General features: G+C 43.6%; 1 protein-coding gene across 7 annotated transcripts in view; it reads right to left on the bottom strand.

Moving 5' to 3' along the window:
• Positions 1-11,918, bottom strand: part of TCERG1 (transcription elongation regulator 1) — a 63,623-nt gene extending 51,705 nt beyond the window's left edge. For 3 of the 7 annotated variants that reach the window (XM_048487639.1, XM_048487641.1, XM_048487644.1), the window contains exons 1-4: positions 11,772-11,918; positions 7,974-8,199; positions 1,484-1,636; positions 1,152-1,401 (exon numbers count right to left, since the gene is read on the bottom strand). In XM_048487639.1, coding sequence (XP_048343596.1) covers positions 1,152-1,401; positions 1,484-1,636; positions 7,974-8,199; positions 11,772-11,881 — 739 coding nt within the window. In that variant the 5' untranslated portion in view covers positions 11,882-11,918. Of the gene's footprint in view, positions 1-1,151; positions 1,402-1,483; positions 1,637-7,973; positions 8,200-8,662; positions 8,755-11,771 lie in introns of all 7 variants that reach the window. The other 4 variants (XM_048487640.1, XM_048487642.1, XM_048487645.1 and 1 more) reach the window with 2 other exon arrangements.
• Positions 11,919-14,082: the final 2,164 nt, after the last annotated feature.

The raw sequence follows: 14,082 nt of genomic DNA, 5'->3' as shown, positions 1-14,082 counted from the left end.
GTTTTTAGAAAGTGGGTGGCTCAGGTAGGGCTTTTGCCCATCAAGGCTTCTGATTGGTTGTGTGAGTTTTTTTTAAATTTTGCTTTGGCAGCAGCTACTACCATAGAACAAGGATCTGCACTGTGTTTCTGAAGTTAAACTGCGGCAATCATTTTGTGGCTGGCTCTGCCTCCTGCTGCAGCCATTTTGTTGCTGTGCTTGCCATGCCATGTCAGAATTCCAAATGTGCCTGTGGGCTCAAAAAGGCTGGGAAGCCCTGCTTTAGCTGTATTCTTAATTACAAATGCACTGTGAAGGCCCACCCTTTTCACTGTGAGAAAGGCATTTCTCTTTCTCCATTAAAGGAATAAAGGAAAGCTTTCTTTTGAGCATCTGAAACTGTTCAATACAGGTATCAAGCAATTATTTCCTTCTCTATAGAAATAACTTGGGCATACACGTTACATGGGGTTGCTAACAGAATTGCAAACAAGCCTGCATCGTTATGTCTTATAATGCTACCCACAATCCTTCAGAGTGCATTCTCAAGAGAATTCAAATGCACAGTCACCACAGATATATGGGATCCCCATTCCCCATGTATTATTAGAAAATTACTATGCATTAAATATGCAAGGGTAAAGTACAGTGAATAATTCCTCTTCATTCTCATAAAAACATTTTATCAATATCTGTCAAAACATGTTAATATTTATAACTACTGTATGTTTATAATCACACTCTGGGCTACTTTGACATGTTACTGTCCTCATTTTAATGCTCTTGGAAAGAGTAGGGATGCCACCATGCTCATATGGAGGCACGAAGTATGTAAACTGGTCCCTATTCATGTGTGGCCTTCACAAAAATTGGAGTGTGTACTCCTGGCTATTTTCAATGGGTGTAATCAAGGGCCTACAACAGCACAGATTGAGAAACTGAGAGTCAATTTACATGTCAATGAGCCCTTTTCCCTTTTCAACTGATCCTGTCCAAAGAAGAATACACGAGAAGGAAGAAAAAAAATTGTCAGCTGATACAGAGAAAAGCAGCCATATGGTACACGGCAGAGCTTTCCCCACAGATAGAATTTTCTCACCTGTACAAAACCTTACTACCAACTCCCCCCCCCCCCACACACACACACACAAAAATCCTGCAACTTTACTCACTGGAAACTGTTTGTGAAACAGAGGTTGCTGTGGTAGTTGTAGAAGTTGTTGAAGTCTGACTGCTTGATGATGTGGAAGGAGATACTGCTGACGCAGGACTACTAGTAGTTGGTGTGGTGGAACCCACAGCCTGAGCTTGGGCCTGGGCCTGAGCAGCCAGCATCGGTGTCAGCTCTGACTGCTGAATAACTTTTACTCCATCTGGTTTGGTCCATGCTGACTCACGTGTCCTTGCATTATAGTAATAAACCTTAAGAAAAATAGCCAATATTGCATTATAGGATTCATTTTTGAAATTCAGAGCTCGAAAACCGTATAATAATTGTTATTACCTTTCCATCTGGAGTTTTGTTTTCTACCCATATCTCTTCAGTAGGTGGCATTGCTGGTGTTCCAGGGGCAGTAACTGGTGGCATCCCTGGAGGAAACATCATACCAGGAGGTGGTGGCATATTACCCATAGGAGGAGGCATGAAAGGTGGTCTCTGTAAATATACGTAAGAAAAAATTATAGGACATGTTCCTAGGTTGAATTCAACCATTTCATGTACAGGCCCTCAGTAATAGCACAGGATGCAAGCTGATGGAAGAGGGGCTGCAGCCATAAAGTGAAATCAATGAAGCACTGAAAAAGCCTCCTGAGTAACATTTTATCTTTTTGAATGAGAAAAAACTTTCTTATCTTATAAAGTGTTTCCCTTCACTCAAATGTACAGCATAAAAATGGCTGAGGATTTTCTCAATCTTTCCAACAGAAAAACTGGAAATTTGGGGGAACACTGGAGAAAAACACTCATATTGTAGACATATACAATATACTCAAGAATGTTTTTGTTTAAATGTAAATAAATTTGGCAACAATTAATACCATATAATATGAAAAGATTTTGATCTTGAGAAGTTCAGTCCCCTCCTGAACCAGAAATGACTCCTCAAATGTTGCACAAATCCCAGGAACTGTTGGGGGTGGGGCAGGGGAGGTTGTAGGTCACGGAAGGGGAAACATGTACATTTTACCCAACCAATCATCTGCAGTGTTTCTGGAACAACCGTTTATTTAATGCCTGGTAGTCACTAAAGACAGAAAAAGTATGAGGTGGAAAGCTCAAGGAGTTCTTGGAACATATATTGGCCTTTGAATGATTTCAATTCAATTTCAGGCCTGGGTTTGGAACTGAGATAACTTTAGTTGTACTAGTTGATGATTTTTATATAAAATTGAACACGAGACACAAATCCCTATTAATCTATCAGCAGCCTTTAACTCAACTGACCACTCTAAACATAGTTTGCAATACAGAAGTATTCACTTCATTTAATCCCCACTTTCCTTTGGAATGGGCACCTGAAGTGGCTCAATCATTCTCTTCTCCTCCATTTCATCCCCTCGACAACTATGTTAGGTACACTACCAAAGTATTTGACTTGTTCAAGGCTACCCAGCAATTTGCCATGACAGAATGGGGACGTGAACCATCATCTTTTAGATTCTATTCCAACACAACCTACTAGGTCACACTGGCTCACTCTTTGGTGGTTTGATTTTTTGTCTGATTGGACACAGAGTTTCCACCAGAACAGCAAAATCAACTGGGTGGAATTTTCTACTTTTTTTTTTACCTAGGCCACCAAATAAGATTGTGAGGAGTTCAGGATTGGATGATATCAATATCTTTTTTATCTTTATTAACCTTTAATAGGCATAAAATGATGATATCAATATATACAGATGACAACCAGCTCTGTGTATCATTACCCAAACCTCCAGATCTGTGGATCTTGGTGCTGAACTGGTGCTTTGAGGCTATGGTCAAGCTGAAGCAGAATCCAGGCTAGAGAGAGGTGATGCTGGTTAAGAGGGTTTGATTATACTTGTCTTGGATGGACCGGGATTGGCTTCTGCAGAACAGATTAAGATCTTGGAAGTACCGTATATACTCATGTATAAGTCGAATTTTTCAGCACATTTTTAATGCTGAAAAAGCTCCCCTCGACTTATATGCGGGTCATTAAACATTTTTTTGTGTTTTTACTTTGCCGGCCAGCAGGGGGCGCAGTTTTTATGCTAGAGGCACCAAAATTTCAGGGTACCCTCAAAAGACTCTCCTGATGATACCAGCCAAGTTTGGTAGTTTGGTTCAGGGGGTCCAAAGTTATGGACCCCCAAAGGAGCTGCCCCCATTACCCATTGTTTTCAATGGGAGCTATTAGTAGATGGGGCTACCCTTTTGAGGATCCATAACTTTGGACCCTACTGAATTGAACTTACTGAAACCTGGCCATGGTCTCACTCAGGAGAGTCTCCTTTAATGATACCAGCCAGGTTTGGTGAGGCTTAGCTCAGGGATCCAAAGTTATTGACCCCCCAAAGGGGATGCCTCCATCCCCCCATTGTTTTACAACAATGGAAGCTAATAGTAGATTTTCTCCATTTCCCTGGGATAATATCCCTCTTGAAAAATCTAAGTTGGGTTACATTTGGACATACAGATGATGATGAGGAATCCAGTTTTGGAGGATTTTAACTCTTGTGTTTTAGCTTCTTCGGTTGCTGGTTGAGCTTCAAGGTTTTGCAGGTAATTTTTTAAAGTTATTGTTGATGCCATATTGTTCTTGTTGACCCTCTTTTCCACTTACAGAGCCAGTTTACTGTTTTTCTGTGAAATAAATATTCAAAAACATTTAACCTACTGATGCCTCAATTGATGTAATTTTATTGGCATCTATTTTTATTTTTGAAATTTACCAGCAGCTGCTGCATTTCCCACCCTCGACTTATACGCGAGTCAATAAGTTTTCCCAGTTTTTTGTGGTAAAATTAGGTGCCTCGACTTATATGCGGGTCGACTTATACGCGAGTATATATAATGGTATTCAAAGGCTGAACTTTGCTGGTTGAAAATTACATTCGCTTAGTGATCAAGAGTGCCTTCTATCAATTACACCCAGTTTGCAAACTCTCTCCTTTATCTTAGAGTCTGACAATTTAGCCAGACTGATTTATGTTTCTGTAACCTCTGGTTGGATAATTAATGTCCTGTACACTGGGCTGCACTTGAAGATAATCCAGGAACTGCACCTGGTACAGAATGTAGCAATTCAATTAATGTCCAGGACAAGTTAATGGGAATGAATCTCATTCAACTTAAAGCAGCTGAATTGCTTGCCAGTTTGTTTTTCAAGTCCAGTTTAAGGTGAGATTTTGACCTTAAAGCCCTTCAAGGCCTAGGACCCACACTAGCTCCATCCATATTCCCAGAGTGCCAACTATAGTCTTTAGGTTGCCAAATTGGCTGTTCTGTGGATGTGACATACTTGTGAAATTCCCTCTTGATAGATATTGCTATTTTTGTCATATTTTAAGTGCCAAGTAAAGTCTGTCCTATTTACCTGAGCTGTTTGTAGGTATTATTTTATTACTTCCGTCACAAATGACTTGGTAACATCTATGACAGATATACTGTTACAATCATGTATGTAAGGTTGCCCTTTGCTGACAGTTGAGAAACTCCAACTATTGAAAAATGTGGTTGAAATTATTTGCAAACTTTGATTTATTCTAAATTTCACTAATTTGCCCTTTCAAATAGTCACTAATTTTTACCTCAAATGCAGTATCAGGTCAGAGCAGAATGTAAAAAAGGTCTAGCAGTAACCAATGGCAACTTAATACAAACTACTGTGACTACTGTGATTTGCCCAGGCTTGGCTACCTGCTACTATTCAGTACCAACCACCATGCAAAGGCCAATGAGGTATTGTGGTTAAGAGTATCTGATGAGGATCTGGGAAACTCAGACTTGAATCACCACTCTGCTGCAGAAGACCACTGGGGGACCTTGAGCCAGTTACAAATCCTCAGCCTAGTCTACCTCACATTGTAAGGATAAAAGGGAGGAGAGGAAAATGATGTGAGCTTCATTTTGAGCGGGTTCACATTCTGGAGATAGTGTATAAATGAAGAAAATAAATAATAAATATACCTGAATATAAGGAAAGACAAAAGGTAGTTGATTGGAGAGAAGACAGAAAGGAAAGGTTACCAGGAGGAATGAAAGAAGAAATAGTGTGGTAGGGGACACAGAGGAAAGTGAAGAGCCCCTGAAAGAGCTTGCACAGCCTCCTCTGACATGAAAGCTTGCTGAGAGATCTTGGGCCAGTTACTCACTCACAGCATAATTTAATTCACATGTTGTTATGATAAAATGGAGAAGAATGATGTAAGCAGCTTTCAGCTTTCATTAAGGAGAAAGATGGGGCATAAGTTAATAAAAAATGCTGGGGGTTGCAAATGAAAGAAAGATTAGCTGGTGGGTAGGAAGGATAGAATATGGGGGCTTCCAACAGAGAAACAGGAAATAGTGTGGGGAAGGAGATACAAGGAATATAATTGCTCAAGTCCTAGCAGGTTCCCCGCATTTTCCCTCCCGTTTCAAAATTGGCAAAAACCAATACATAATTACACATCTCATGATACAGATTCATTTCTTAAATGTGCTGTGCAATATAAATTAAATTATACACAATGGCCCTTTTCAAGATGCCGACGCACCCGCACTCCCCCCCCCCCCCCGGGGACCGTTCGCATGGACGGTCCCGGGAGGGCAGCAGGTGCAGCCTTCACACAGGCTGCACCGTCCCTGAAAGCTTACCTTGTCCCCTGGCCTCTGGCTCGTCGCAGAGGCCAGGGGACACGTCCCCACAGGCTGGAGCGATGGCTCTAGAATCGCAGGCCAGGGGGGCGTGTCCCATGGCCTCTGTGACGAGCCGGAAGCCAGGAGACGAGGTAAGCTTTCAAGGATGGTGCGGGGGACATGGCGCCTTCCAGCCGCTGCCGTTTGCATGGCAGCGGTTGGAAGCCGCTGTTTTTGGAAAACCTTGCTTGGGGAGCGAGGTTCGGAAGCAGCGGTTTCGCGCCGCTGGGGGGGAGCGAGGGCGGCACTGCTGCAATGCAGCAGCGACCCCCCATGCGAACAGCTTCCTAGGGACGGCGTTTTTGCCGTCCCTAGGGCACTGTTTTTGGCCCGTGCAGAAAGGGCCAATGTGTTTCATACACTTATAGCCCTACAGAAAATTTTGATTTAATAATTAAAGTATGAATACTTTATATACTCATATTTACTTCAAATTTTAATGTTTCCCAAAAACAAAATGTCATCCCTTCAAAATTTCCACTCAGTTTACATCTGTACTCTCAAATTCGTGACCAAGATAAAATTTGAACAAGGAAGCATTAGAGCTAAAATTCTACTATACTTGATTTTCCATAATAGATTTTTCTGCAGACTTAGGGGACCCCCTAGGTCTGCGGAATAATCTGAAAATTTAAAATAATTATTTGGGATTTAAATCCTTCCAACTGAAAAAGGAGCATGGACTGCACATGTGCAGCCAACACACTTACTGTCTGAACTGCTGATGGCAAAGATCCTCTTCAGTCCTGCAGCCTGTTAGAGAATGCTGGGAGCCATGGTGGTCCCAGCAGTTGCCCTACAGGTGTGCGGGGGGGGGGGGGGGGCTGCAAGTCACAGAGGTCCTGAGAACATCTCCCTTTGAGGCAGAGGAGGAAGCCAGGAGCCTTAGCAGTCCCTGGAGTGTCACTTTTTGAGAGGGAGGCACCCCAGTGTTGTGACAGTACTAGCAGCATCACCCTTGGGGAAGGAAGCTAGGAGATGCTGTAGTCCCAGCAGCATGGCCCTTTTTGTGTGTTTGTGCGGAGGCTGAGGAGCCCAGTGAAGACCAAAAGGGCAGCACCACCTCCCTCAGTGCAATTCTAGGCTAGCAACCCTGCTGGTGGGATCACCAACTGCAGCAGCCTCAGTGCTGTTCTGGATAGGCAAGTCTGCTGAGGATTTGCAAAGTGAGGTAGCCACTCCCCGCCTGCACTGATCTAAGCTAGCAAGTCTGCTGCGGGCTCTCCCAACACTGCAGCCGCCTCCCCCAGTGCCGTTCTGGACAGGTGAACCTACTGTGAGATCAGCATCTGGCTTGCTAATTGAGGCAACCCCACAGTGCTGACCACCTTCCCCGCTGCCATTCTGGGCTGGCAAGCCTATTTCAGGTTCAACAGCCAAGGTAGCCACCCCTTCGAGGTCCAATCTGGGCTGGCAATAAGGATTCTCATTTAGGAGAGCCCATCCTTCACTTGTTCCTTTTCCTTCCAGTGCTCTTGCAATGAAATGATTCTCATCATACCTCTGAGTTCACTGAAGTTTGCCCTACTAAAATATAACATACACGTATGGCTACTAACTTCCTTGGTCCCCCAAAGCAAAAAGGATTTTAGAAGAACACGATTGCTTCCCCACCACCTTCGCTCCATCTACCAGCTCTTGCCTGCTGGTTAATATTAAGTTGAGTGTGGCCAAGCCTCTTGCAGCTTCCTGCACCATTCAAAAAAGGAAGCTGTCAGCCAGGTCAGGCTGTTGTGTGATTAGAAACAGAGGAAGGGGCTGGACACAGAGGAAAGATAGCGATAGTAAAGTTTCACAAAGGTCCTATGGAGGAAAATAGTTCTTGTGAAAAGGTGTACAATGGGCAGGATTCCAGAGAGGCTACAACACGGGAAGCTGAATGGAAAGGCAGCTGAAGTCCAGAAGAAAATGTGCTTGTATGTGAGTAAGTGAAGAATTAGGGTAGTTAAAGGAAGCATGATGGAATAGGAAACAAGCAAAAAAGTCAGCGCCTTACTATTACCAGACTACCTCTATTTTTTTTAGCAGAAAAGGTTTGCATGACTAACAGCAAGCCAGTGCCTACATTTCACACATAACAATACAATCTTTCACCCTTATAAAATGTGCATCCCCATAATAATTTCACCTGTAAATGCGGAGGTCCCATAGGTGGAGGAATTCCTCCTGGGGGTGGCATTGGAGGCATATTTGGATCAAATGGAGGTCGTCCAAATGGAGGCCGGGGTGGTGGTGGTGGACCTCTCATCATACCAAAAGGTGGAGGTGGGCGCATAAGAGGTGGTGGGCCTCTCATGACAGTGTTTGGTGGCGGAGCTGGACCACGAAATCTTAATGCCTGCTGCTGAGCCATTCTGTGGACAAAATCAAAACAAACAGTTTTGTCTTCAAGTTTGATCACTGAAAGGGCACTGGTGTAAAAAGCGAACCAAAACATTGTGCCATACATTCTCATGAACAATTCTGGGGCTCCAAGCCTTACCCTCACAATTTAAATGTGTTAGAAAAATTATCTAGACTGGGGCAACTTAGAATGGAAAGGAATTGTGCAAGTTTCCCTCCCACAGGCCTAGTTATCAAAGCACCTCAAACATGAGGTACAAAACCCACACCTCTTCTATGTATACCTTAAGCTCCTTGCACTTGTTGCTAGTAATAAATTCCATGGCACCCAATGTTTACCCTGTATAATGTGAATGGGCATCCACCACACACTTGAAAGCTGACATCTACATCCTTTTCACTTGTGACCTACTGCAGTCCCACCCAGCCCCCTATGATGTAGCTTAGTAAATGTATATATAGAAAAAAGTTCACCTTTGTAACCAACAAACGCTCTTCTGATGCTCTCAGGAAAACAATTTTGCCCACCATTTAGTGCCAGTGCAATACCAATGTTGGCATGATGACTCAAAATTGAAAAAAACAAAAGTTATAAGGTGGTAAACGACAACAGACACAATTCAACACTCATCATTCAGATACCTTCCAATTTAAGAAGTTGTACAGCATCAAGATGTTAAGAAATTCTCTTGCTGTATATAAACCATAAATTTGTGATGTGATGCCTTAAATGATCACTGCTATTACTAGTGACATTGTACAGAACCACTATAGGTTCTTATTTTTGATGAAACTACTTGAATATATACAATGCATGTGTATTTTATCAGTTATGCAAAGTATACAGTTTAGCACTTTCTAACTGCAGTTCACATATAGCCTTTGTTTGAACTAATTATTCATAACTGACATAAGTATGAACTTATCTTTTTTAATATTAATATCCAAAAACAAAGGTATACTATGACAAGAGATCTCAAGATGACATCTTTCACAAAGAATGGTCTTCTGCCAGTTCTGGAACACTCTATACGTAACTGAGAATATAAACTTTTTCAAAAAAAAGATCCGTAAACAGATCCCTGTTGAATGTTATTTATGGATTCACCAGAAAGTATATTCACATGCCAGTGCTCACACCCCTATAAATTCAGTAGCTTTTTTACAAACATTGTAATAAATGGTTGGTAGGCCTATTACAATAGTTATTTATCTTTGCAGCTCCATGGAAATAAAACAGAATTACAATTGATAAATTCCTCAATACCTGTAATATGAGCTACATTCTGGCAGCTTGGCCAATAAGCATTAGCTATGGAATCCAAAGCTCATGTGCCACATAAAAATAAATGTTACGTTTCTTTCAATAGATGAAATTAGCAACTCCAACAACAAACCTCAGGATAAAATAACTGTCTGAATCCATCTGGCTTGCATGGATAGACAGATCTAAAAGAATATAGAGCTGCTATTATTTACCAGACATACCAAAAAAGCCGCCTTTCCTGGCTGAGGGGGGAAAAGGAAGATCTGTACCCTGCCAGAATACTCAGCTTTCAGATGCTTCATCAGCATCTTTCTTACTTTCTCCACACTGATCACACACTGTGGAAGCCAGCTAGGATCACCACCAGTCCACTTCCACCCCAAGAAGAGCTGGTCAAGAGGAGAGCTGACACCATTTTACATTCAGCACTCAGGCCATCCTAACCCGAAATATCAAAATCCTAGCCACCGGCATCACTGCAGCATGAAACACAAGGAGAGGCCTGCTCTATCTGCATAGACTGCCCTTTTTCCTTGGTCATGTCAAAGTTTCAAGAATTTCAGAGTTGTCTTATATATATAATATTGAGCAACTGTGGAATCTGATGTAAAACCTAGTGATCACTAGCATCTATGTAGAAAAGCTCTTAATAGAATCATACTGCCCCCAATGCTTATAATCCGTTATAGCATGTCTTAAACCATTCCAGACTAATAGTCCCATGGGGGGGGGGGGGGGAATCCACCTGCAGATTTGCCCTTTCCAGGGCCCTTGGCCCAGAGGAGTGGTGAATCCAGAAGCAGGTAAATCTGCAGCTCTCCCCAGTGGTGAGATCTGTTGGCAACAGCACTGGATGCTGCACCAGCACAAAAGTGAGGTCAATCCAGGGGAGGAGCCAACGTTAGTCAGCTTCCTCCCAGCCACTGGCCCTGTTGCTGGGGCTTCAGACTTATACTACTGAAAAAGTGTTATAAATCCACTAAGACCAGTGGGGCCTTCCCAACAGCAGAGAGGCTTTATTGCATTTCAAGCCTCTCCCACTGCAGGCTCTGCATAAAACTGCACTGCCAAAATACAAAAAAGGATGCATAACATCCTGCTTTATATTTCGCTGTTATGATCTGGGATACAGTATCCTGCATTCCAACCAGCATGATTTATTTTAACTAGACCATATTTTAACGAGACCTCTCAAGACCTTCCAAGCAGAAAAAAGTGAAACTTTCGTGTAAGATAGCTCAAACAACATACAGAAGTTTTGGATGCAGTAATGTATAATCCACATGAACACAGAGCAAAAAAATTAAACATCTGTGAATATGTGGTCTTCACTATGTGGAAGCACAAATAGCCCTTATGCAGGTTATAACATTATCTAGTAAAATATATTGGACAGGCAAAGACAACTTCCTGGCTAATTATGTCTCAGTCGGCTATAAATTACATTCATGTGAAAATGCCTCAGGGCTTCTGATCAAGTGCTTCCTAGTTTAACTAGCGATCTCTTCCTAAGGTCCTGGCATAGTGTGTTCCCCATCCAACCACCCTTGGGATGGAGACACCCCTATGAACCTTCCCCTTACATACACATTGTACATGTTCTATCACTGGGCTACCCGCCCAAGGGTAACCCAGAGAACTATTAGAGTCTGAGTTAGACCAACTCGAGTACCCACCCCCAAGCCCAGCAGGGGTGCCACCACACCCACTGGCCAAAGTTAGGTAATAGAACAAACCTATGCTAGCCAGAAATAAACGTCAACCTATGTTAATCAGAAGAAACCCCTCACTATTCAATGAAGCTCAATTTCACCTACATGCGCCTAAAACTGCAGTCTCAGTTCCCCTCCCCCCTTGGAGGCTGAAGCTTTTCAGGACATGGAGCGCAGGACGTTTTTCTCCAGATCTGTTGGCAACTGAAGACAAAATACTAACAGAACGGAAGCAGATCCATTCTAGTAGCCTCGACATGCCCGAACCTAAAACATTTGAGGGGAAAGCTAATTTTTTAAAGAAAAAAACGACGCTCCACCCCGTTGCTTAATTTTACGATAAACCTAACCAGAGTTAAACGGTCGGGGCAATTAACGGGGAGTCTCACCCTGACAAGAAAAATGAAGCCTGAGGCGAGGGCGCGTGGGGGGAGGAGGGGCGGAGACCGAACGGCCGCTTCCGCCTCGAGGCTGACCGCAAGGTAGATGCGAATGGGAGGGCGGGCGTGCTCTGCGCGCGCTCTCACAAAGGCCTCGTGCTCATCTTAGACACATGGACGCCTCCTCCGCCAGCGCGGCCGTGGAAAGAACTACTTCGCCTTACCTGATCTCATTATTGTAGCGCTCCGCAGCCCCAGCGTCCCCCTCGCCGCCGCCTGGTCCTGCGCTGCCACCAGCTCCACCGCCGCCGCCACCTCCTCCTCGTTCCGCCATCACCACCCGCCTCTGCCGCTTCACACGCCCACCCTCACCAGGCCCAGCTCCGTATCACTGGCTGACGGACTTGTCAATCCGTTTGTGACCGAGACTCAGCCGAGCCTCGATTCGCAGCCTTCGCCGCCGATTTTGAATGAGGAATAGAAAATGAGCTCTGATTGGGCAGATTTGCTGAACAGCCGTACGTAACGCTTTCGCATGCGCTCCTCAGAGGCCGGTTCGGGACACGTCACGTGATCAGTAACCCGGAACTGACATAATTTCTTACGGACGAGAAGGCGGTTCCACTTTAGTTTCCAACCAATAGGGAACGGAAGCGTTCTCAATGGGATTGTGAAATAGCCCATCCAAACAACAGTTTTTTTTTTCTATCTGATCATCGACACAGAAAAATTGCCAAAATGAAAGGCGGTTAGTGAATCCGGAGTGTTAGTCTGGGCGGAGTCGCCTTGACAACTAATTGTTAGTTAACGTGGTTGGTGGATGAAGTAGAACTACGGCAGTAAATGGAACTGCAGAAACCGCAGTCATTTTAGTAGCTGTCCTTGCACTACTCCTTTCAAACAGAAAAACGCCACCCAAACAAACAACCGAAAACACTTTAAAATACAAACGGAAACAAAATAAAAAATAAGTTAAATAAGATTATTAACAAAGAACTTCGTATTTAATTTATCTAATATTTTGTATAATCTGTATTTCTTATTCTTGAAAGACACACCAGAGTAATATACCATCAGTGTTGTAGTTTCACAGAATTTTCCCTAAGGACTATTGATACAGTTTTCCTATCACTTCTCAACCTTTTTGCTAAGATCAAGTTGGTAGATTTAGTTTTTCTTGTTTGAATAATCCATAATTTATTTCCTGTATTTTGTTCTATTTTTATCCCAATAGCATCTTCCCATATTTTCAATCAATTTGACATACTTGTGCCTATTTCAATTTAAATGAGAATATGAAAATTAATCCTGTTGCGCTATTTGTATGTTCCATTAGAACCTGTTCAAATTTCATCACTTTTCTGGTTATACTTTGCCTTACTGTAGGATTCATAATTAGGTAGTATCATTGTTAGGTAGTATCAAGATAATTAGGTAGTATCAAGTATCAGGTAGATAATTAAGATAATTAGGTAGTATCATAATTAGGTAGTATCAAGAATTCTGCCGGCGTGGGGGTGGAGGCTGGCTCAGGAGAGCCTCTTCCCTGTCCCTTGCTTACTTGCCTTGTCCCCGTTGTTGCCCTGCTGTCTTCCTAAGCCCCGCCCACACTGCCCTCCGACAGGGGTCGGAGGACAGCGTGGGCGGGGCTTAGGAAGACAGCAGGGCAACGACGGGGGCAAGGCAAGTAAGCGAGGGAGTAGCTGGAAACATGCGTGAGTTCCCCGGCGGATTACTTGCCGTTAAGCCGCACCGCGCCACAGGGAACACGCTGTTTTCTCAAAAACACCCCTTTAAAGGGGTGTTTTTGAGGACGGCCTGACGCCGCCCTGAGGGAGGGGAAGGGGAGCCAGGTCGGCGCTGCTGCGTTTCAGCAGCGCCGCCTGTGCGAACGGCGGCCTGGGGGCGGCGTTTTTGGCCCGTGCGGAAACGGCCAAAGAGAATAAAACAATTTCCTTTTTACTTTTCATTTAACAATGTATCATGTAGCAACATAGAATTTGCCAATCTTAAATCCATTTCTTTCCTCTTGTTTATGGCCCAGGAAGTCTCCAATTGATCACTGTGGAAAATTTGGTGCCCTCATCCAGAGCAAGGACCCTCCCCTCCCCACATAAAATCTTCATCACAGTGCCATCTGGGCATAACAGTGAGCCCCACCCACCTCCCACTGTTTCAAATGGAGGGGAAAAAATGACAGAACAGCAGAGGCACAGTATCCCTTCTCAGTGCCTTCCACAGAAACACCCCTACACCTAACACCTAAGTCACTCTAGAAAAATCTATATATATAAAAAGCTAACAGTGACTTTGTTAATCATGCCCTAACGCCGAAACGGCTGGACGGTTCACCCCCAAATTTTCACATGATGTTCCTTCCTGTTCTGGGCAGGTAATCGGACCTGCAAATCGCTGAAAGTCCATACCTGAGCCAGGTAAAAATGTCTTTTTCCTGGCTCACCAGGCCATGAAGCTGGCTGTGATTAACTGTCACCCTTAGAATGTTCGTGCAGCGTGTCTGTCTGTGGCATGAGG

Source organism: Sphaerodactylus townsendi, linkage group LG03 (assembly GCF_021028975.2).
Source record: "Sphaerodactylus townsendi isolate TG3544 linkage group LG03, MPM_Stown_v2.3, whole genome shotgun sequence".
Classification (NCBI taxonomy): domain Eukaryota; kingdom Metazoa; phylum Chordata; class Lepidosauria; order Squamata; family Sphaerodactylidae; genus Sphaerodactylus; species Sphaerodactylus townsendi.
The sequence above is the reverse complement of the archived record's forward strand: the minus strand, read 5'-3'. Positions and strand labels throughout refer to the sequence as shown.